Here is a 22,638-nt window from a genome sequence, read left to right on the forward strand (position 1 = left end):
TTGGGCAATTACTTCAACTATTAGAAAAAAAAGTCAAACATTTCTTTCATAATTAATTATAAAATTTTGTTTGCGAGTTACAATATGAATGAGACGAGTTTATATCACACTTAATATTAATATATACTTGTTATAATATGAATAAATTGCTACTAAAAACATACATATTGTAGAGAAGAAATAAATCAAACGTGCAAAGATTGGTAGGAATAATTTGGGAAAGATAGAGTTTCTGTCATTACAAGAAGGAAATGTTAGATTAGTTTCTTTTTATTTTTGTTCCAAAAAGAAATGGGTAGATTTGTTGAAAAAAAAGATCACGTGATATTTTATACTTAAAAAAAAAATCACGTGATATAGGCCCTACTCGCCAAGAAAAAGTGCTTCCCCGCCATTTGGAATTCCAAGAATGGTAGCTAGAGCGCTGACACCAAACTGTAGCATCAGCAAGATATCTGAAATCTCCAAAAACGACCTCTCCATCTTCTTCACTATAAAGATTAAAGACAAATGGATCCAAATTCTTACGTACGCAAATAATTTAAAGATAGGTCTCAGCTCAGCTATGAACTTGTGGCAAGCAACCACCAACTGGTGGAGAAGCCATGGAACCTTGCGAACTCTGTACCTACTGTTTTTGGGTCAGGTCGTCTCCTTTGTTCTCGCACTCATGAGCTTCACTTCCTCTCTCATAGCCACTCTCGGTAACTTCAACCAAAACCCACCAACCCATTTCAAATTTCTTGGGTTTTTTTTCTTTCTTATTAATTTCTTATTACTTCATTCATTGTTTTTCTTTGTTGGGTTTTTGAATCTTTTGATAGAAAATGAATTCATGGTTGGTGGGTTTGTTCAGGTGTGGATGCGCCTATTACACAGACTATGTCTACTTACTTGGGTTTGGCTTTGATTTATGGGAGCATCTTGGTGTATAGGCGTGAGAAGCTACGGGTATGTCTCACTTTTCAAGCATTAAATCCTTTATTATGAACCAGTTTCAAGAAATTAATCAGAGTTTGTATTTTAAGTTACTTTGATTTGCCATTAGTGTTCCATTTGGTAAAATGAGCAATGAAAAAGTTGAAAACTTGGGATTTGCAGGTTTCTTGGTATTGGTATCTACTCTTGGGGTTTGTTGATGTTCAGGGGAACTATCTTGGTGAGTGCTAATGGTTGAGCTTTCTTTCACATGGTCAGTGTCAATCCTGGATATGCAATTTATTAGTCGATTGTGCTGCTTGTTAAGTTTGTTGTTATAGATCATATTCGACATTGATTTGCTAGTAGTTGGGATCGAATGATTCTGTGTCTTCGTTATGGCATTGGTTTGTGCATTGTTTTTGGTTGGGATGATTGTACATTAAGGGCTCGGACTTTGCCAGAACTGTTTCAGGTGCAAAGGGGAGCCTATATCTTTACATATTAAATGATTTGGTCGACATTGTAGAAATTCATCAATAGGAATTAATAAAAAACAAAGGGAATTAAAACTGTGAATAACATTTGTATGGCATTAATGAAAGAAATCACAATGCATATCAATTTTTGAAATAAAAACATGCAAGTTTGGCAATGGCGCTCTTCTAAGACAATAAAGAATAGACAATGTGAAGTTTAGGGGACACTGGTAGGATGTTTTTCAAAGATATTTTGACGGGTTAAGTCAGTAAGTAGCTTCAAGTCAGCAAAGTAACCATGGCTATTAGGCTTATAGTTTGCACGCATGACGCATGGGAGAACATGATGTGTTTTGGCAGACATCCATTCTGAGCAAGTTTCTGCTCTGGAATGTCTTGCCTCATCGTGATGATTATTTTCATTGGCTGAAGGGTGCTCGGATATTCAGGCTCCCTTGTGTACAAGTCTGCAGTATGAAATATGGAAATCTTTGGCTTTACAAGACATAAATTTGTAAATTGAACATCTAAACTAATGTTAACTTGTGGAGGAGTTTAGGGATTTTATTGCATATAGGTACTTGAAATGCAAATTATGCAGGGTAAAATTAACTTTATGTTGTTTTGATGCAGTTAACGAAGCATACCAGTTCTCATCAATTACAAGTGTGACACTATTGGACTGTTTCACAATTGCTTGGGTCATAATTTTGACGTGGATCTTCCTGCGCACTCGATATTCCCTATGGCAATTGTTTGGAGCAGCCACCTGTGTGGTGGGGCTTGGTTTAGTGCTTCTTTCTGATGCCGGGGTGGGTGGTGGAGGTGACTTTCTCTTACGCCTTTTGGACTAAATTTTCCATTTGGGTAAATAATTGTTACGAAAACATATGCCTTCTTTTTTTCTTAAAAAAAAGGAAGAATGTTTTAACTTATAAGTTAATGATTGTGTTTCGAGTGGTCTGTTCTTGGTGAAGTATTCCCAGTTGATATGGGGACAATTTTCTTTTTAGTAAAGAAAAAAAGAATGAAGAAGACAATCATTAAATAGTCCTATATCTATCACTAGAATCATACCCAGTTATGTAGCATCTTTTCATAATTTTCATTCATCCTTCAGGTGGCTCAAAACCTCTTCTAGGGGACATACTTGTCATCGCAGGAACCATTTTCTTTGCTATGAGCAATGTTGGTGAGGTTGGTGAATCCTTTCGAACTCGTATTTTCTGTCACTTTATCCTTGTAAAAAGGCATCAATGGTACAAAAGGAAGATATTACAGGAGAGACTTTTACAGTAAAACACCCTTCACCTGAAACTTATATACTTTTCCTATCCTATTCTTAGCTGCAGAAGTGGTAATATCAATGGAACATCCAAGATCACTGAACCCATGTTTCATTTTATCTCTCTCACACTCACACAGACACAATTTTTGGTTGACTTTAAATATAATTATTTTTACACCAAATAGTTGCCTCTCTTGAGTTGTTTCTCATCTTAGTCCTTCCTAAAATGCAGGAGTTTTGTGTTAAGAAAAAAGATCGTGTTGAAGTAATTTGCATGATCGGTGTTTATGGATTTCTAGTGAGTGCGTGTCAGATGTATCCTTTTCATCAAAAAGTGCATACAAGAAAGTGGCTTCATATAATTTGTACCATGATTCTGTATTGGTGAACAATATTTCTTGGACTCCTTAACCCTCTTGTAGGTCTATCCTGGAATTAAAGACTTTGGAATCAGTTGAGTGGTCTACAGATATTGTAAGTAATCTTAGCTTTGTATAATTTGTGAATAAATTTGACAAATAAATAAGCAAGCTTTCTAATACTTTCTGTTTTTCCTGGGGCTGTCTTTGTAACTCTGAAAATATACAGACCTTAAATTGTGAAAAGGTTGCTCAAAGTATGTAATCCTGTTGTGGATCTCCTGTCTCATTCCGGGCAGTTCTTCCACCTTAATTAGGACATGAATCAAAATATCAAGGTAGTTGCATAGCTTGGGGCTTAGGAGCTTGAAGAACAATTCATAATTACATTTCATGTGGCCATTGTTTACCCTGCTTTACTAGCTGGATTGACATCCTTGACAAGTGAGATTCTGCTAGGATCATGCAGTGACATGAACAAGTCAACTAGGTGTTGATCATAATTGTATCGTTGGATGATGTAAGGTCCCCAATCAAGTCATAGTTTTTATTTATTTATTTATGTTCTTATTCTTTTAAAAGATTAGTGCCTTCAAGAATTACTGTTAATGATGAACCTGTGGAATATAGACAAAGAGATCATTTACTGCCGCTTATATAAATGCTTGAATTCATGTACTGAAATCCTAGATGAAAGAAAAGAGGAATCTTTAGAAACTTTAGATACTGCATTACATGATATAAAAGACTAAGATATCTGTTTTTCCTTGATTGTGTTCTCTTCTTCTTAAGTTGAGTGCTCTGTTTTCTTTCTTCCCAGATATTAGCCTTTGCTGGTTATGGTGTATCAGGCTTATTGTTCTACACACTTGCTCCACTTGTTCTCAAGGTCGATTTTCTTCTCCTCAACGGTTAACACACTTACTTCAAATACAAAAAGCAATTTGTAACATTGCCTCCCATGGAGTGAAGCAATTCTAAGAATTACTCACTATTAACATCTAAAATAATTGCTTTTTTCCCCAAACAGCTGAGCGGAGCGACATTATTGAATCTCTCTATTCTCACATCTGATATGTGGGCAGTTGTCTTTCGCATCTTTTTCTATCGCCAGCAGGTACCTTAAACGATGGACCCCTACACATTGGAAAGAATTCAATTGTTATGAGCCTGATACTTTATAGATTTTTGCAATTATTATATGCTCATACCTTCCATATCCTTATAAATTGCTCACACTGATGGTAAACCTGACTCGAATTGCAGGTAGACTGGTTATACTATCTAGCGTTTGCAGTTGTAGTTATCGGACTCATCATTTATTCATTAACGTACGTTTCTGACCTTGTATTGAACATACTTTATTAAATACTCAAAATGCGTCATTGGAATTAATCGTTAGAAGAACACTTGATTGTTTTCTGTTATAGGGAAAAAGATCCAGTTCCTGTACCTGCACTTGAAAATGGAAACCCCAGCTTGGAATACCAAGTTCTTGAAGATGAAAGTGCTACTACACCAAGAAATCAAGCTTTGACTTCATGAAGGGGATAGAAGCAATGGTCTCGAGCCAACTTAAACATCGAAATCCGCTGACAAGTATACCGGAAACCTGGTATCAATCTCATCTTAGGCAGGGATTGGCTCAACTGTACCAGCAGACATAAGTGGGAAGACATGCATTCTAACTTCTATGCCAATATATCTACCAACAGCAATGACAACCTCCACTTTTTGGAAAGAGGATGCCAATAATATTGTTTTGTTGGGTATTGAGAAGAACACTCTTTGCAGTCTTGCTAGTTATCCAAAACAATATTATTCATTTTGGAATTGAAAACAGCTTCTCAGTATAGCCAATTTGTATTAATGTCCCAGATGTATCAGTATGGATATGTTAGAATTTCAATACAGCATTTCTGCAGTCCAACAGTTGGGATTTTTTTCTGTTTCTTTTCATACAAGAAATACAGACATGAATGTCACAGTCGCACACCAAAACTCTCTCTCTCTCTCCAAGGAAAGGAAGCAAAAAGAGAGACAGACAATTTAAAAATGTTTTATGTAAAGGCCCAAGCAACAGCCCACTAGTCATGGGCTTAAAAGCCAAAAATCTATTTTATTTTTTTAAAGAAACAAAAAAAAAAAGTAAAAAATTAAAAATCTGACACAAAGAAAGCGATAAAGCTCCATAAAATTGTGCCAAATTCAGGTCCCCTATAAAAACCCCAAAACCAGAATCCAAAATCCAAAGAAACACCCAAATTTCCCTCCTTTCAACTCCCCACAAACTGACATGGACCAGCAAAACTCCACCACCTCCTCCACAACCCCAACTCCAACTCCAACTCTCTCCACCTCTCAACAACCACTCTCTGAACCACCAAACCAATCCCAACCTCTACCTCCACCTCAATCTCAGCTTCCCCCACCTTCCTCAACAGCTCCTTCAACCCCAACCCCAATCCCTCCCTCCCCAAGCCCTAACCCTAACCCTAAACCCTCAACCCCATTAACCCCACAACCCCAACAACCCCAACCCCAGTCTAGGCCTCCCTCCACATTGGCTCGCCCCTGGCCGCAGTCCCACTTCGCCCACTTCCCGTCGCCTTCTTCTTCGGCTTCGTCTGGGCCTCCCCCTCCGCCCTCGTCCTCCGCGCCTCTCCCGCCGAGGGGCAGCATTGCCATTGGTGTTCCTGCGCACCACCCTAGCCCTTCTCCTCCCCAACCCGCTCCCTTCTCGTCCTCTTATGGCCAGCATTTTGGTGGCCTGGGCCGGGGCGGTGCCGCTGTGCCTGAACTCGTCTCCAATTCCAGTGCTTCCCAGGTGACATTTTACTTCCATCAACTACTAAATTACTGTTATTTGCAGAAAAAATGAAGTACAAATGAATATGTGGTAATTATAGTGAGTATTTGACATGTTGGGTGACAAAAAAAGAACTGAAATTTGTGGTTTTGTTATGTTGCTGTTGTGTCTATATAGAGGGTTGGTTTTCTCATTGGGAATACTAGATGTATTGAATTTGTGTGTTTTTCTCATATAGGTGAGACCGTCTGTGCAAGGAATGCAAGGAATGGCGATGATGGGTTCACTCGGTCCGAGTTCTCAAATGCGACCAGTTGGGGTTAGTGCACAACATCCACAGAGACCTGTCCAATCCTCTTTTAGACCACCATCTACAGCAAGTAGTCAGTCCCCGTCTTCCCAAGTTAGTATCTCGTTGTAACATTTACTATTTTGATTTCAATGTTCAATTTGGAGTTCATAGGCGTGTGAGTTTAGATATGTAATGTAATAGCACTCAGTCATATAGATGAAGTTGTGTTGTCTGCCAAGCTTTTTCTGATTGCCTTTTTAGAGGAATTTTTTCTGTCTAAATTCAACATACCGTTAGTGTTCGCATGCTCTCCATTTTTCAATTTGGGTCATTTGAAGAAATGATTGGACATGCATTGTTAAGTTCACTGTTCATCAAAGGTTTTGATCACGAAGCTAACAAAATATCATAGAGTATTGTTTGAATTTTGTTTCCAAGAATATGAGAAACCCGGAATATTTTAGCCTTCCTTATTGTATAAAATGGATATGCTCGGGGGTTCCATTTCTGTGTCCTGTTTTCTATTTTGGGGTTCAGTTGGATCATGCATTCATTTACTTTAGACCTTTATATTGATTGTTGCATCTGCTCATTACTGCTCGTTGTTGTTGGTTTGCCTTCTTCTTAAAGACTTCTGGTGTTCAAGTTTTTTTTTTCCTTATTTTTTCCGAGCCTATAAGTACGCTTGCTGATTCCATTTCCTTTATGCAGAATTTCCAAGGACACAGCCTTTTACGAGTTTCTTCAGTCGGAACTCCTAGTACATCACCAAATACATCTCAAGGTTTGCAGCCTCATACTCAGCCATGGTTGTCATCTGGGTCACAAGGGAAGCCTCCTATACCATCCCCTTCATATAGGCAGCATATGAACTCACCATCCATGCAGCAAAGATCACATGTTCAGCAGCAACAGCACCATCCCCTTCCTACTGCTTCACAGCAACAGCACCATCCCCTTCCTACAGCTCCACAGCAACAGCACCATCCCCTGCCTTCAACTTCACAGCAACAGCACCATCCCCTGCCTTCAGCTTCACCGCAACAGCACCATCCCCTGCCTTCAGCATCACAGCAACAGCACCATCCCCTGCCTTCAGCTTCACAGCAACAGCACCATCCTCTGCCTTCAGCTTCACAGCAACAGCATACATCACCAGCGCAGCATCAACAACCTTCTTCATCGCATCAGGGGCCCGAGCATTTTGGGCAACAAGTTCAACCATCAAGGATCCCACAAATGACCCCCCGTCAAATTACAAGGGTCCAGAACCTGGCAAACCAGAAGTCTTCCTCTCTTGCATCAGTACAGCCTAACACAGTCCAATCAGGGCCCCAAAATAAAACTGCTAGTGCAGAAACGGATGAATCTTGTAATAGAATTCTTAGCAAAAGAAGCATCCATGAGCTAGTTAACCAGGTAAGTCATGTTGGCCTTCTTTCATCATATTTGGATGTTTGTGCATGCTAGCTTTAGTCCAGAAGTTTCATCAGTCACTGTTAAAACTAATTTTAAAAGACATACATTTCATGTTAGAGTGGATGCATATGTCACATTTTTTTAATTGGTTCTTAAAGGAAATAGTTTCGTCCATTTAAATTTGGGTCAGAAAATTGCCTCTAGCATTTGAATTGGCAGCTCCAATATCTCTAAAATGTTGTATTATTTTTTCTCCATATATTCCACATTATTTAAGAGGGAACTGCCTTCCCAACCGCTTGACTATAAAATATTTTTTCTTTTCATTCAGAATACATGTGAAATTCAATTTCTTTCGTTTTTGCCTTCTGTTACTAAGTTTTCTTCTTTTGGACAGATTGATCCATCTGAGAAGTTAGATCCAGAAGTTGAAGACATTCTCATGGATATTGCAGATGAATTTGTTGAGTCTGTGAGTAATTTAACTAATATTTTGTCTCTTTTTTTTCTTGCACTTAAAGGATATCCCTGATTTTTATTCAGCATATATGCCTAAACAAATTTTGTCAATTTAGAATTGTATTGTTTCGTGAAACTAGACCTTTTTGTATGTTGCTGACCATGGTAACTTTTTAGTTTGTTCTCACAGATGTTTTCCCAAAAGAATCAAAAGAACATTAAGCAGTCATATTTATGTGTTGTGAGATTTTTTCTGATTTTCTCTAAGAAATTATCTGTTTAAAAGGATGTTGTTATTTTATTTATTTTTATTTCATTGAGTGTTCAGTTGGTGCCAGTTCAAGAAGGAATTTGTTCTGAATTTTTTGAAATTCCTAATGTTCACAGTGTCTTAATTTTTAAGTATTGACTATCTTTTCCTTTTTGGTTAAACTCATGGGTATCCTTATGATAAGGCTTTATTTTGCTCAATTGTCTTGTATGGTATTTGCTTCATCGCTTTCAATATACTCTATAATGATTGTGCCTTATCCACTCTATTCTTGTTTTCTAGATAATTATAATATATTTTTGTCATAATTCTTATGTTGAGAGTATGCTTTTTTCGGTGGGCAGATTACAACATTTAGTTGCTCACTAGCCAAGCATCGAAAATCAACTACGTTAGAAGCAAAAGACATACTTCTACATATTGGTTAGTTATGTGAGAGAAGCCCTCGATGATTTTCTGTTCACATTATGTACATCTAGTGCTTAATAATCTATATCTTATTTGGTTTCATACAGAAAAAAATTGGAATATAACTCTTCCTGGGTTTGGTGGAGATGAGATTAAGGGCTTCAGGAAACCCGTAAGCATTGATTGACTGGTTACTGTTATGTTTAGATTGTAAAACTTAAGAACCTATGCTTATGGTTATACAAAAAAACAGTATTTTTTTAATTAATTAATTGATGAATTTGTTTTGTGTGATGGCTTTGCAGCTCACAAACGATATTCACAAAGAGCGTCTTTCTGTTGTAAGTCTGGCCTGTGTATTTTCCCTGCTCTATGGACATTCGTACACCTCTACACATTGTGTGTGTGTGAAGTTTGGGTTGGGAATTGGCTCATGCATGTTTTCTTTGCTAAACTTTGAGTGGAATTTGGGTGTTTAGATTAATGCATGATATCAACAGAAATGTGTAATACTCGCTCGTTATATTTCTCCTGTTTTATTTTTTCTCTCCCTTATTTGACAGATAAAGAAGTCCATAGTAGCAACTGAGACAGCAAATGCTAGGAGTTCAACTGGACAAGCCACTGGAAATGCAAAAGGTAGTCTTGTTAAAGCACCTGCCAACGTCATAAGCTCCCAAAACACCAAAATGCGTGAAGTTACTTAATGACCTTAACTGTTGCGAGCAGATTTATACTAAAAAGGTATGTCAAATATGATGCAGATATTTGTGGTCACGTATGCTAATTGCTGCTGATAATTTGTGTTAAGCATACTGCATGTTGATAGTTCAGAATTTCCTAGAGTAAATGTTGCTCTTATTTTTGAGGTTATGATGCATAGCTTGTGATGTTTGTGGAAGTGTGGATATTTGATTGTGGTCCGAGTCTCAATTAACCTTGGTGGTTGGTTAGCCAAGAGATTAGTTATTTCTTTTATGTTTGTGTGCCTGCACTCATATTTTTTTCCCTCTTGTCCAACGGTTGGTAGGTGACTGGCATCGCGTAGTTCTTTCATCTGGTGCAGGGGCCAAATTTTGCAGTAGAAAGTCTTACGGTTGAATCGGAGTAATCCTAGTGGGCCAAAGTTTTCCCCGGGGGGGTAAGGAACCAGAAGTCTTCCTTCGGGTTACATCAGTGTAGTTGAAAGTATAAGTTCCACCAAAACAAACTGATTAATCCTGACCCTTTTGGCGCACCAAATCGTATAGCTCCTTGGACCAGTTGTATGGCAAAATTTTTAAACACGTCTGTAAATGGGGCCATACATAGAAATGTTGTTTGTGTTTTGCTTTGGCTGTAAATGGGCAAATCAGAGTTTTGTATCTATTTATCCATCTTTACCAATATTACTATGCATCATACACAGAAATCTGAAGCAATTAGAAACCATCAAATTCCAAAAACCCTTTTGGTGTTTTAATAGTAAATTTGCTCTTAATATTCGAGGGCATGAAATCGGCAGGATAAAAAGATAAGCTTTAAGCAAACCCACCACATTTGGTGGTTGGTGATGTGTCCAAAGTGGCCACCTTCTGTTGATTCAAGATTTGATGTTGGTTTTGGTCTCTGTTTTACATGAATTATTTTCAAGTGGCTTTACCATAATACCGCATGTGTGACCACATGCTTTTGTCTTGACATCAAACAATTAAATATTGTGAACCTCTGCTGATTGTGTGGGATGTCACTCAGACGTGTGCAATTCTTGCCCACATGTCTATTGCCGTGTTCTGAAACGAGAACTTGAGATTCGAATTTGGAATTTGGTTGTAAGAGGGGCGGCGGGTTCGCTATTATAGCCAACTGACCTAATTCACGTCTTCGTTTATATTCACGTCTTCGTATTGCGGTGGTGTCGTAAACCAATGGAAACAATAATTTCTCACGCGTTCCATAATTTAAGGTTGAGTAATATTGAAGAAAAGTGGTTCTCATCTCATAATTTGGTCATGGTGCATGGTGAGGTCATCACCTAATGCTCTGCTCAATTGTAAAAGTGGTGTCATCAGATTATTCAATTCATTTTTTATGCTGGTTGGGATAAAAAAATACTTTTGATTTAGTCCAACTAATAAATTCTAATTATAATCGGGACCAAGAGTCGATCTACACATGTAATTAAAGGTTTTAAAATGCTAACCCTTCCCTAATTAATTCTCTATCATTTATAATCATGATCCAGGATTATGACATTAGTGGGGTTTAAGTTTAAGCAAATCATCAAGAGAATTGCATCCTGATGTGTAATCCAAATTTGACTTTATAAAGCTCTTTAAAAAATGGTTTGTTAGTAACTAATATTAATTAATTTTCTGATCACAGTTCTTGTTAGAAATAATTAATAATGAAGGAGGATAAGAATAATTAGATTTTCATTATAAAATAACCAATCCAATTCATGTGGTTGCGTGGAATCATAAATAATATATGTCAAAATCAGACAACTACATATTAATGAAAGTGTTAAAACCCCACACCCATTTCCCCCAATCCCTTTCAATTGGTCTTTGGCTTTAGAAATTAAGCAGGATCAAATGTTAGGTTAAGATGCCTTATCTTATTGGCATTTTTTTATAAAAAAAAACTACATATTATAAATGACTAATCCCAAAAAGAGTAGGAGTAGGTAATATTAACTTTTCATGCATTTACAATTACTATTTTTAGTTATGGTTGACAGCACTAAACTTGCTTAAAAACAAGAGCACTCAAGCGAGAATTGGTTAACAAGTTAATATGATGCTAATCACTCATTTCAGTCCACGCAAATGTATCATTCAAACTGTTCATTATTTAAGGTCATCATTCAAAAATTAGTCTTACAAAAGTCAACAAAATCGACCAAACCAAATAGTAGAAGTTTGAATATTATTGTTATCTTAGCCGACTATCCGAGTGTGTTGCGTCTAACAATGTAGTGTGATTATAACCACCATTGGAATCAACTCATTTCTTTCTTGTATTGGATATGCCTTACTCAAGTTAGAAGCCTAATTCTATCCTTTCAATTTACGCCCCCCGTGAAGAATATTCTGTTGAGCTGGGGATGTTCGCCATTGTAATTTACAATGAAAACAGAAAATAAAATAAATTGTTTGGGAGTGATTCTGGCTTATCTAAAATCATTTTTAGAAAGAAGCACCTCCCACGTGTTTCGCTATATAATCACTTTAAGAGATTTTAAGTGACTATGGGGAGAAGCAACTTCCATGTACTTCTCCATAAAATCACTTAAAGTGATTATATCGAGAAATAATTCTCCATAGAAGTGCTTTTTGCAGAATACAGAATCACTACCAAACGACCCTTAATTAATAGAAAAAAGCAAAGAGACCGGACTAGATTCAGATCCATTTGGAACACCCCCACGTGTCGGTTTCTAATTGGCCCGGACACCTTTCTTCATCTTCGGGCACCTAACAAAACCAACCAATATGTCTCGCCCAGAGGCCTCGCGGCAGCTGAGCTTCGCATCGCTCTCTTCGTCCCTTCGAATTGGACGAAACCCCAATTTCGATTATAATATTTCATGCTATGTGTGTATGTATATGTTGATGTATAATATATAATATACACGCGCATATACATACACATTATATAAATACTCTGTCCTCTGGTTCTTCTCTCGCTACCTTCTGCGACCTAATCGTTCTGAGATCGGAGGCGTTTTTGGGGAGCACGATGACGAATACTCACGGTGTGGTGCTCGATGGCGAAAGCGACGGCGTTTTGGACTGTCAGCTGAAGCGTGAGAAGCTCATTATTGATACTGACCCTGGAATTGGTTAGTTTTTCCGTTTCATTTCTCGCGTCTTTTGCTGTTTTGTGTGTTCCTATTCCTGCTTCTATTCTCTGTTTGGTTGCTGAGAAAGTGTGAGAAAAAGGAAAGAGGATGTAATTGAAAATTTTGATTTTTATGTGTTTGATGTTATGAGTCGTGCAAAGTGAGCAACTTGCCTCAGCTAAAGAACGGTTAGGCACTTTTGCTACATTTGCAGCAGGCAAAAGGAGTTTTCCATTTTGACGTGTTTCTTTATCGAATGTTTAATTGTTTGTATGTGAACAGGGACGGATCTTAGAAGGGGGCAACATGGGCTATAGCCCAGGTGACTTGTATGTTTTTAAGCCTAAACTAAAACATTAGCCCACCCAAGTATAGCCTTCCCACACTTCTTCTTCCTTTTTTCGGTTTGTTCTGTTGAAATAGCCAAACATTTCCTTCAGTTTTATTTCTTTAGCAAATAAAGTAATTGCGTTGTGGAATGTAATTGCATTTTGGAATTATTTGTTGGTGTTTTCAACTATTTCACCCTACTGGGAACTGGAAATTGATTAGAAGCAAAGGAAACGATGGTTTTTTTTTCTTCTCTTATTCGCATGCTTTATTAATGAGTGAAGTTTGAAAAAGAAAGGGGATAAAATATTGTTTTTGGGTGTCAATTATGTTTTAATCGGAATAATTGATAAATTTTACAGTTCTATTTAGTTAAACAATTTGCTTTCTGCTCTTCTGAAGATGAGTTTTGAATTTTTCTTTTTCTTTTTCTTTTTAAATATTAAAGTATGTCTAGTTCCTGCAAAAGTTTTCGAGAGCATCTGCTATAACATTTGAAAAGGCAAGAAAAACTAGAGAAAGGGAAGGGGGAGGTGTTGGCGGGCAGTGTGAGAAGTTCATTTGCTGTTATTATCAATGTATTACTATGCACTCTAATGAATCAGTGAGGTTGCAGAAAATTTTGTAATTCCTGCATAAAATTGGATCCAAATAACATTTTTGAAGTTGGATAAAATGATATTGGAAAACCTTCTGGTTATGGATATATAGATACTGGTTTATGAACAGCTTGTAACGACTTCTTTTTCTCCTTTCTGTTCTGGACATGTTTCATGTGTGATATTTCTATCGGTAATAAACAGATGATACCATGGCTATCTTAATGGCATTTCAAACTCCGGAGTTGGAAATCTTGGGATTGACAACAATATTTGGTAATGTTACCACAGAAGATGCCACTCGCAATGCCTTGCTTCTGGTATGTACTTGTATCAATTGATTTCCCTCTTCTTGTAGACTGAGCCTTTTTAATGTCTTTGGGCCTGTCTTGTCTAGTGTCTATCCTTTTTTTCCCTTCATTTTTTAGTGTGTTCATGATCAATTAGTGTTTTAAATGTGCAAAAGGATAGTGTGAGATCGCAGGGCATCCAAGTTTGCCTGTGGCGGAGGGAAGCCCTGAGCCTCTGAAGGTAATATTTTGATATACATTTCATCATTTAAGTACCCTTCACCTCCTCCCAATGACTCCGTTAATTTCCTAATTGAACATACTTTATTTAGTTTATCATAACTATGTTTCATTCTTGAAAAAAGGGTGGAAGGCCACGTGTTGCTGACTTTATACATGGTTCTGATGGATTGGGGAACATATTTCTACCTCCTCCAGAAAGAAAGAAAATTGAGAAGAATGCTTCTGAATTTTTAGTTGATATGGTCTCTGAATATCCTGGAGAAGTATCTATACTTGCTCTTGGTCCCTTGACAAACTTAGCACTGGTAAGTTGAAGTATCATTTTTCCTTTTTTGTGTTTGCCTTGAGCTTCTGAATTCTTATTAGCTTTCCCTAATATGTGCATCGTTCCTTGCTTAGGCAATCAAAAGAGATTCTTCCTTTGCGAAAAAGGTCAAGAGGGTGGTCGTACTTGGTGGTGCTTTCTTTGCACTGGGAAATGTAAATCCTGCTGCGGAAGCAAATGTAAGTGCCACCTCTTTCTGCCACAATGATCCTAATTGTAGGCTGTAGTCACAAAACTTAGATCACGGATCGCCATATTATATTATGTTTTATCGCAACGAAAACATTTTCTTGGGATTTGTTTCCATCCCTCTGGCCTACTTTCAGCTCTTGTACTTGTATAACACTGTTCTTTCATTACCCTTTTCTGAAGGGAAAGAATGTTATTGCACTACAAGTAGCGAGTATAATATTAAAATGTTCCATCATCTCAACGAATTGTACATGATGACACCAGTCTCTGACTTGCAGATTTATGGAGACCCGGAAGCAGCAGATGTTGTGTTTACTTCTGGGGCAAACATTACTGTTGTTGGAATAAATATTACAACCCAAGTTCAATTTACAGGTGGAACACCAGTTTATAGTTTGTTTAACTTTTCAACCATCTTCTCGTGCTGTTTTAAGGGAACTGTGAAATAGTATTTCTGTTTCAGATGATGACCTCCTTCAACTGCGTCAATCTAAAGGAAAGCATGCTCAGCTGATAAGCAACACGTGCAAATTCTACAGAGATTGGCATGTTGAATCTGATGGTGTTCATGGTAGCTTATTTATGCAATAACCCCTACACTTAGTTCAATAGTTTTTATGTTCTTTCATTTCGTGTCTGAAGCAATACATCTCAATTACTCTCTGACATTGTTTCAGGGATTTTCCTTCACGACCCAGTCAGTTTTGTAGCACTGGTCCGGCCTGATCTCTTTACATACAAGAAGGGGGTTGTGAGGGTTGAAACTCAGGGCATCTGTGTTGGGCACACACTGATGGATCAAGGACTTAAAAAGTATGAGCGGATTATTATACTCTTGTGAAAATCCTATTTCTGTTAGATGCCATTTTGATAATTATGTTTGCTCTATTACAGTTGGAATTCAAGCAATCCATGGACAGGCTATTCCCCTGTTGAAGTTGCTTGGACAGTGAAAGTGGATGAAGTCCTCGATTATATAAGAAGTCGATTAATGAAATCGTGAAAGCTGTGGCATTATGTAACTGCAATCCAAATGTCAATAAAAACACAAATTGTAAAATGAAAGTTGGGTTGCCTCTTGTTACCGACGAAAATTGCTTCATGAATTTTCTTTCCTTCTTAGAGCTAGTAAAGAGCTAGCTCGCCTGTGCAACCTTCCCCTTCAATATCCTGAACTTGTAAAACATTTGCTAAATATTTATCCAATTAGCTGTTAATGAAAGTTGTCAACATGTTGGAACTTTTGTGCAATCAGATTCTTGAGCCATTTGGTTTTCCTTGAGCACACGATGTGATGGTTGATGTGTAAATTAACAGTTGGTCATAATGATCGATATGATATACACATATCAATCGATCAGAAAATATGGTTCCTTGAACAATTTGCTTTCCCCATCGGTTGAATATATTTTACTTAAACCACTTGGCTGACGTACAATTACTCGGTTTCTTCTCAAGCAAACCTTCCAAAACTTTTTTCTTCTATACTTTGAACCTCAAGAAATCTAACGCCAGTCCATTAGGTATAAAAAAAAAAAAAATTGTTATTAGCAATCCAAAATAGTCATCTTGCTCTCCATTTTGTTTTTCGTCTTTTCATTAAGGAAGAGTGCAGACCGACTATTTTAAAGTGTCAAGAACAACTTCCTTTTTTTATCGAGGGACAACCTAAAAGGTACTATCGGGGTCTTATAGATAGATATGTTATTTGATATAAACCATGGTCCATTGCCACATCCTTTGTTGTCTTATATAGTGTTTAATAGCTATTTACAATCGTCATGTAGCTAATTAATCAATCTATCGGGCGGCAGAAGATATAGTTTTCGAGTATTTCATAATTTCATTGACAAATAAGACACATTACCGCATTATATATCTCAACGAGGAAGTAAGGTTTCACAATATATATCTTTGACTAAATCACCCTCTCAGCCACCATTGTTGTTAATATGCCTTTATTGCCTGTATTAGTGAAGAAATTCTAATCACCTCCCCTAGAAGACAACAGCAAGAAAAAGCAGTTTAACCAACTCTTTCTCCTCTTCTTTATTCCTAATTGAGACAACTGTTTCAACTCCCTCCATGAACTGTGCCCACTCCAACCACCAAAGAAAAGAACCCTTCTCTTAAATAACACCATATGAACACACCTCTCCATGTACCATAATTCAATTCAAATCCTAAGAAAAATCAACCCAACCTAAAGCCTTGAGAAGCCAAAAGGGTCAGCAGCATGGTGTGTGTTGTTGTGTGTTCACCGGCCGCAGTTGCAGAGAAGATTTCTTGGTATTGTGCTTTGTTCTTGGGGGTGATGCTGGTTCTGAGCTGCTGCGAATTGTTATCGAGCGAAAACGAGTACAGGGTGAGGACGATCCAACTTCAAGTTGATCGTTTGAACATGCCGTGTGATGAAATTTATGTGGTTCATGAAGGAGAGACACTGCAAACAATCAGTGAAAAATGTGGGGACCCTTACATTGTTGAAGAGAATCCACATATTCATGACCCTGATGATGTTTTCCCTGGCTTGGTCATTAAGATCACTCCATTCAAACTAAGGTAGAACATTACTTGATTTTCTTTTCTCCTTTCAAATTGTAAGTTTCTGTAGTAAAAGAAAAGTGCTACACAACCCAACTTTTCATCAACCGGACGGCTAAGATTAGGAAGATGGCGGGCTAGAAGCATCGTTACCTCGTTGACCTCTGTGTTTCTCAGAAAGAATTCAGAGGTGGAGTTTGTACATGTGTTGTTAAATTAATAGTTTATTTATATTCTACATAGACATGTAAGTAAGATGCCATTCAGTTTGTGTTGTGGCTGAAATGGGCTAAGCTAAGCTAGCATTAAGCTTTGGTCAATTTAGAAGATTGATTCTGTAATTTCAAGCTCCCCCCCAAAAAAATTAGAATATTGCACTTTCTTACTTTTTCCTTTTCTTCTCTTTCATTATCAAATTTAAATATGAACCAAATCCTGCAAAGAAGGGTGCGCTAGCAATTTTTTAATTTTGTCGCCTACTTCCATTAGTTTATTAATTTGCTAGTTTCAAATCCAAAGCAAATATTGAAGGGAGAGAAATTTCACAGTAAATCAATATGAGAGTTCAATTTTTTCTTCATCTTTTTCGTGGGAATGTTTGCCTTTGATATACCTCGTTCTCTCTAGTGCTACTAAATTCTGTTACTGCACATATTATTTGTTGTAGAGAATTCCATACTGAGTTGGAGTGGTCTTGGTAATTGCTTCACTTTTCAAATAATACTTTACACAAAGAATACTACCATCTATCTTACTACTATACCAATAAATTTTTGTTTGAATTTTTGTTCTAGTTGGCAAAGAGATTGCAAAATCATCATCTTGCATTTTTTTTTTTTTTTTACAGTAAGTAAGAAATAATCTTAGCCTCTCACATTCTTTCATAGTTAGTAAAATACGGAACAAGGAAAATACGAATAAAATACATATGTGTTTTTTTGACAAAATTTTGGCAAGTAAGAAATAATCTTAGCCTCTCACATTCTTTCATAGTTAATATATAATATTTTTATTCAATCATATGTGAAAATTATGTGTATAATACATGAATTTTGTGTGTATTATTGAAAATTTTGTAAAAAAATACGTGTCTTAAATATTAAAAATATGTATGTACCTGTACAATACGTGTATTATGCGTTTGATTTTTAAAAACCGTGTATTTTACCGAGTCTTTAAGACGTGTACCGGAAACGGAAGAATTATTGAAAAATACATACGTATGTGTTTAATACAATTATTAAACGGTAAATGCTAAATTCTTTATACGGGGAATAACTCTGAAAAAGTTAAAAATCAAAAGGGGACAATAGAGACTCGGGTAATGGCCTAATAGTAATGGATAATGCACTAAACTACTCTTATAGATTTTATAAAAAAAAAAGGAAAAAATAATTTTTTAATTATTTATAAATAAAAAAACCAGCATAGCCGCTCGGCAATACGATTTATTATAACAAATTTTTTTTAAAAAGACCTGGTATAGCCGCGCGGCTATACTATTTATCAAAACAATTTTTTTTTTAAATGACCCAGTATAGCCGAACGGCTATACTATTTATTTGTTAAAAAATAACCCGCCTAGCCCCTAGGCGTCCAATAAATGTTGATGACTTAATATTATCATGAGATTTTGAACAATTAAGTGTTGATGACTTAAAAATATTATCAGACACCCAACCCTCCTCCCCTCTGGCCCTCCGCAAAAGGAAAAACAGAATAATATTGAAGAAACAGAAACTGTGGCTGTGACTATATGTGGACTGCTCTTGTAAATTTCCATAATTAAGCATCAAGTTATACGTCAACTGGATCAAAATATTTGAGCAACTCAGTTATCAGGTCCTGACGATTTGATGATTATCAGGATTTTCTATATCTGATTTGCTTGCTTTATGCATAACAATTCTGAATTAACACATCAAGAAGACAACTTAGCTATGCGTTTCAGATACTGATTACCACTACTTTACTCCTTAACCTTAATTTATCTTCACTATTTACCCAAGTGCTTAAATCAGGCATGACTATAATAAGTTTCTAAGCTCTCTCATTTACATGAACAGGTTGTTTCAGTTCAGGATTTTCTTAATAATCTTTGGGTTTTATAATTGAATAATTTAGTACACAAGATGGTATGATGGAATGAAGGTTTATTATGTCTCTTTGTAGTTAATCATTGACTTTGTCGGATAAAATGTAAGTTTTGAAGATCGGCCTGCTTTTCTCTCTTTTTCCTGATTGAGCGTAACAATTTCAGGTCTGATGCAATTGCAAATCATTATATTTAAACAGTATTGCCGCGCAGCTATACTATTTATTAAATAAAAAGAAAAAAAAAATGGACCCAGTACAGCCCTCGGCTATACTGTTTATTAAAACAAATAAAAGGACCCAGTATAGCCGGGCGGCTATACCATTTAAATAAATATTTAACAGGTATACCGAGCGGCTATACTATTTATTTAAAAAAATAAAAAGGACCCAGTATAGCCGCACGGCTATAATGTTTATTATTATTATTTTTTTCAAAGGATCCGCCTAGCGATTAGTCTTAGTTGGATAATCTTGGATCAGCCAATAAGAACGCGAGCTTAGTCTTAGTTGGATTCACCATTCTTGTTAAGACTTCGACTATCGAGTATGAAAAGGATTTTTTTATTTTTTTAAAAGAAAAACATTCTGCCATACAAACTTCTCTGCTTTTCTGCTTGAATTGTTCACAAGGAGAACAAGTAGTGCCAGTTTCAGCTGCTGAGCCTGAATCCTGATTGGTGTCCTACTCCATTAGCAAAGCTGTTCGTTTTTGGAGACTCCTACTCTGCCACAGGCAACGACTGTGACCCCGGAAACATCTGTTGGAGATATCCTTATGGCACCACCTTTCCGGGCAAACCCATGGCCGTTACTCCAATGGTCTTGTCCTCACTGATTTAATTGGTACAATTTTTTTTGGATGAGATCCAAGGGTGTCCACCGCCGACAGTAGTGACTAATCCCTTTCGCCGCGGGAGCTCTTCAAAGGAGGTAAACAGCTGGCCACGAAATGCGCTCCATTCCCATGGCCGGGGATCGAACCCCCAACCACATGGTTAAGGAATGAGGTGAGCTACCACCACACCACAACTCATGGTTTTAATTGGTACAATTTTACATACCCTTCAATATTGCTTTGCTTTTTGGTGAACAATATAACATGTCAGATTAATAAAATACAATACTTCATTAATATTAATAAACAAGAGCATGAGTTCAATAATATCTTTGACCATCACTTGTTAATAAGTGTCATGACTTTTTTTTTGGTGAACAAAATGGTGGCAAAGTGTGCAACCACTCCGAGCCGGGACCTGTTTGCGGATAAAGCTCTCCCCATGAGGTGTTTTTCACAAGCTTGAGTTTTGAACGCTAGACCTCACAGAGTATCCAGCTAACATTCGCTCAACTTGCAGGACCAGCCAAGATTTCAGCTAGACCAAACCCCTTGGGTTAAGTGTCATGACCTTAATTAGGCCAACAGAAGCTCAAAGCACCCATCTAAAAAAATATAAGGAAGATGCTGGTGTTAAAATCCAAGACCAAATCCATTCATAAAAAAAGCAGTTTAACTAACTGTTGCTCCTCTTCTTTGTTTATTTTATGAAGTACTATGTGCTGACATTTGTATACCTACCACATTAAGAGAGGTGTTTCAACTCCCGCCGAGAATTGCACCCACTCCAACTACCAAAGAAAAGCAATCCTCTTAAATAGCACCATAGCAACTCTCCACGTACCACAAATCACTAATTCTTAGAAAAACCAACTTCAAACAGAGACATAAGGACCAGCCAAAAAGATCAACATGGCGTGTGTTCTCTGTTCATCAACTGCACTGGCAGAGAAGATTTTGTGGTACTGTGCTTTGTTCTTGGCGCTTATTCTGGTTCTCAGCTGCTGCCAATGGAGCGAAAGTGAATTCACGGCGAAGGTGGTCCAACTCCAAAGGGATCATTTGAACAAGCCCTGTGATGAAATTTATATGGTTGGTGAAGGAGAGACATTGCAGACCATTAGTGAAAAATGCGGAGACCCCTACATTGTTGAAGATAACCCACATATCCATGACCCTGATGATGTTATCCCTGGCTTGCTCATTAAGATTACTCCATTAATCAAACTAAGGTAGAATGTATATTATTACTAGATTTCCTCTTCTCCTTTAATTGTAAGCTTATAGTATTTGGTTATCAAGATAATGATGATGGGCTAAGTGCCTAAGGTTAAGGTAGCATTATCTTGATTACCACGAGGCTGAATCTATAATTCTGATGAAGGGCTTGTTTGGGAGTGATTCTGGGAGAGTCAGAATCACTTATGTGGAGAAGTACATAGGAGATGCTTCTCCATAAAATCACTTAAAACCACCTAAAGTGATTATATGAAGAATGTGGTTATTGACCTATCCGGAAAAATGAGCAAGTGGTTCTTCATTAAAGAAAGAGAAAAGGAAGAGTGTTCTCAAATAGTACTGCAACAAATAGCTCTGTTATTTCGATATCATCACAATATGTTGTTGATATTGTATCCTATTATTTCAATAGTAAACAATCCCAAATATTCTTAATGACATATATAAAATATCAGTATTCTATCAATCTTGTCAGTTTGCTACAATAATAATAGTGCCAAAGTAGGAAAACTAACATGCTCTGGAGTAAAAAGACATCTCGCAGGAGGACAGAAAAAAAGAGACAGACACACAACTAATTCAAACCACGAGCAGATGCAAAATTTTCCCTGGCCTCGGGTCGGGCCATAGTCAGTCTGACCTTATTAACATAATCTTGGATCATCCAACATGAACGCAACCTCAGTCTTAGTTGGATCCAGCACATATGCTTAGTGTCGAAGACACCATTCATGTTAAGACATCTTGGGGAGGGTAATGTTCGTGCCTTAAGCTGCTGCCCTCATCGGTGTTCCTACATTCGTTTCCTTTCAGTTCCCGTGGACGCCAACTTTTTTTCATAATATTGAATTCACTTGGAGGTCAATGTTTGTGTGAGAAAACTTTTCTTGTTCTCTAATGGTTCCCATGGATCTTAAGCAATGCTCCTCACACAGTTAGACATTGACCTCTTGGGCCTATCAAATCTAGAGTCCTTCTTACGTTTGGTTTCACACTGGGAACACCTATTTTTTTCTTTATAATATTGACCTTAATTAACTAATTATAGGTTCGTAGGCAGTCTAGGCTCAATCGTGCAAATTCTATCTTGGGTTGTCTTGTGTAACTCGTGTTCGGATTAAGAAAATAATTTGGATTTATGTTAAGTACAAAATAATTCTCATTTGACCTATTCAATTAATCACATGGTTTGTAATTCCTTATATGATATTATTTAAACACAACTCGCATTAGAAATAGTCTAACACGTATAAAGATATCAAAAACATATAATCCTCGTTGGAAATGACCCACTAGAAGAATTGACTAGGACCACATTTGAATTAATAGATATTTAGTTATATACCCATTCTTAGCACTAGTGATATAAATAAACTCTACACTATTTAATTTCTATAAACAAACCAAAAATAAACC

The 22,638-nt window shown here is 37.0% G+C and overlaps 5 protein-coding genes across 5 annotated transcripts; all 5 read left to right on the top strand.

Moving 5' to 3' along the window:
* The first annotated feature begins 435 nt into the window (after positions 1 to 435).
* On the top strand, positions 436 to 4,993 carry LOC110753569 (uncharacterized). The gene is made up of 11 exons (XM_021954499.2): positions 436 to 704; positions 857 to 951; positions 1,102 to 1,159; positions 2,031 to 2,222; positions 2,518 to 2,594; positions 2,918 to 3,000; positions 3,108 to 3,159; positions 3,865 to 3,933; positions 4,075 to 4,161; positions 4,311 to 4,375; positions 4,475 to 4,993. Exons 1-11 carry the CDS (start codon positions 566 to 568, stop codon positions 4,587 to 4,589), a joined length of 1,032 nt encoding a protein of 343 aa, XP_021810191.2. The 5' UTR covers positions 436 to 565; the 3' UTR covers positions 4,590 to 4,993.
* A 260-nt stretch (positions 4,994 to 5,253) lies between these two features.
* On the top strand, positions 5,254 to 10,068 carry TAF12 (TBP-associated factor 12). Its single transcript, XM_021954481.2, has 9 exons — positions 5,254 to 5,871; positions 6,092 to 6,256; positions 6,857 to 7,564; positions 7,962 to 8,036; positions 8,639 to 8,717; positions 8,810 to 8,874; positions 9,008 to 9,043; positions 9,266 to 9,446; positions 9,733 to 10,068. The coding sequence occupies exons 1-8, from the start codon at positions 5,341 to 5,343 to the stop codon at positions 9,407 to 9,409; spliced, it is 1,803 nt and encodes a 600-aa protein (XP_021810173.2). The 5' UTR covers positions 5,254 to 5,340; the 3' UTR covers positions 9,410 to 9,446; positions 9,733 to 10,068.
* A 2,107-nt stretch (positions 10,069 to 12,175) lies between these two features.
* On the top strand, positions 12,176 to 15,758 carry URH1 (uridine-ribohydrolase 1). The gene is made up of 9 exons (XM_088244740.1): positions 12,176 to 12,528; positions 13,662 to 13,777; positions 13,929 to 13,988; positions 14,113 to 14,295; positions 14,390 to 14,494; positions 14,786 to 14,882; positions 14,971 to 15,078; positions 15,185 to 15,320; positions 15,402 to 15,758. Exons 1-9 carry the CDS (start codon positions 12,426 to 12,428, stop codon positions 15,508 to 15,510), a joined length of 1,017 nt encoding a protein of 338 aa, XP_088100866.1. The 5' UTR covers positions 12,176 to 12,425; the 3' UTR covers positions 15,511 to 15,758.
* A 688-nt stretch (positions 15,759 to 16,446) lies between these two features.
* LOC148293303 (uncharacterized) lies at positions 16,447 to 17,392 on the top strand. The gene has a single exon (XM_088244416.1). The coding sequence runs from the start codon at positions 16,744 to 16,746 to the stop codon at positions 17,071 to 17,073; it is 330 nt and encodes a 109-aa protein (XP_088100542.1). The 5' UTR covers positions 16,447 to 16,743; the 3' UTR covers positions 17,074 to 17,392.
* Positions 17,393 to 20,833: 3,441 nt separating this feature from the next.
* LOC110753498 (uncharacterized) lies at positions 20,834 to 21,409 on the top strand. Its single transcript, XM_021954401.2, has one exon. The coding sequence runs from the start codon at positions 20,896 to 20,898 to the stop codon at positions 21,217 to 21,219; it is 324 nt and encodes a 107-aa protein (XP_021810093.1). The 5' UTR covers positions 20,834 to 20,895; the 3' UTR covers positions 21,220 to 21,409.
* The last annotated feature ends 1,229 nt before the right edge of the window (positions 21,410 to 22,638 follow it).

This window comes from Prunus avium, chromosome 7, assembly GCF_965620075.1.
Source record: "Prunus avium chromosome 7, drPruAviu1.hap1.1, whole genome shotgun sequence".
Classification (NCBI taxonomy): Eukaryota; Viridiplantae; Streptophyta; class Magnoliopsida; order Rosales; family Rosaceae; genus Prunus; species Prunus avium.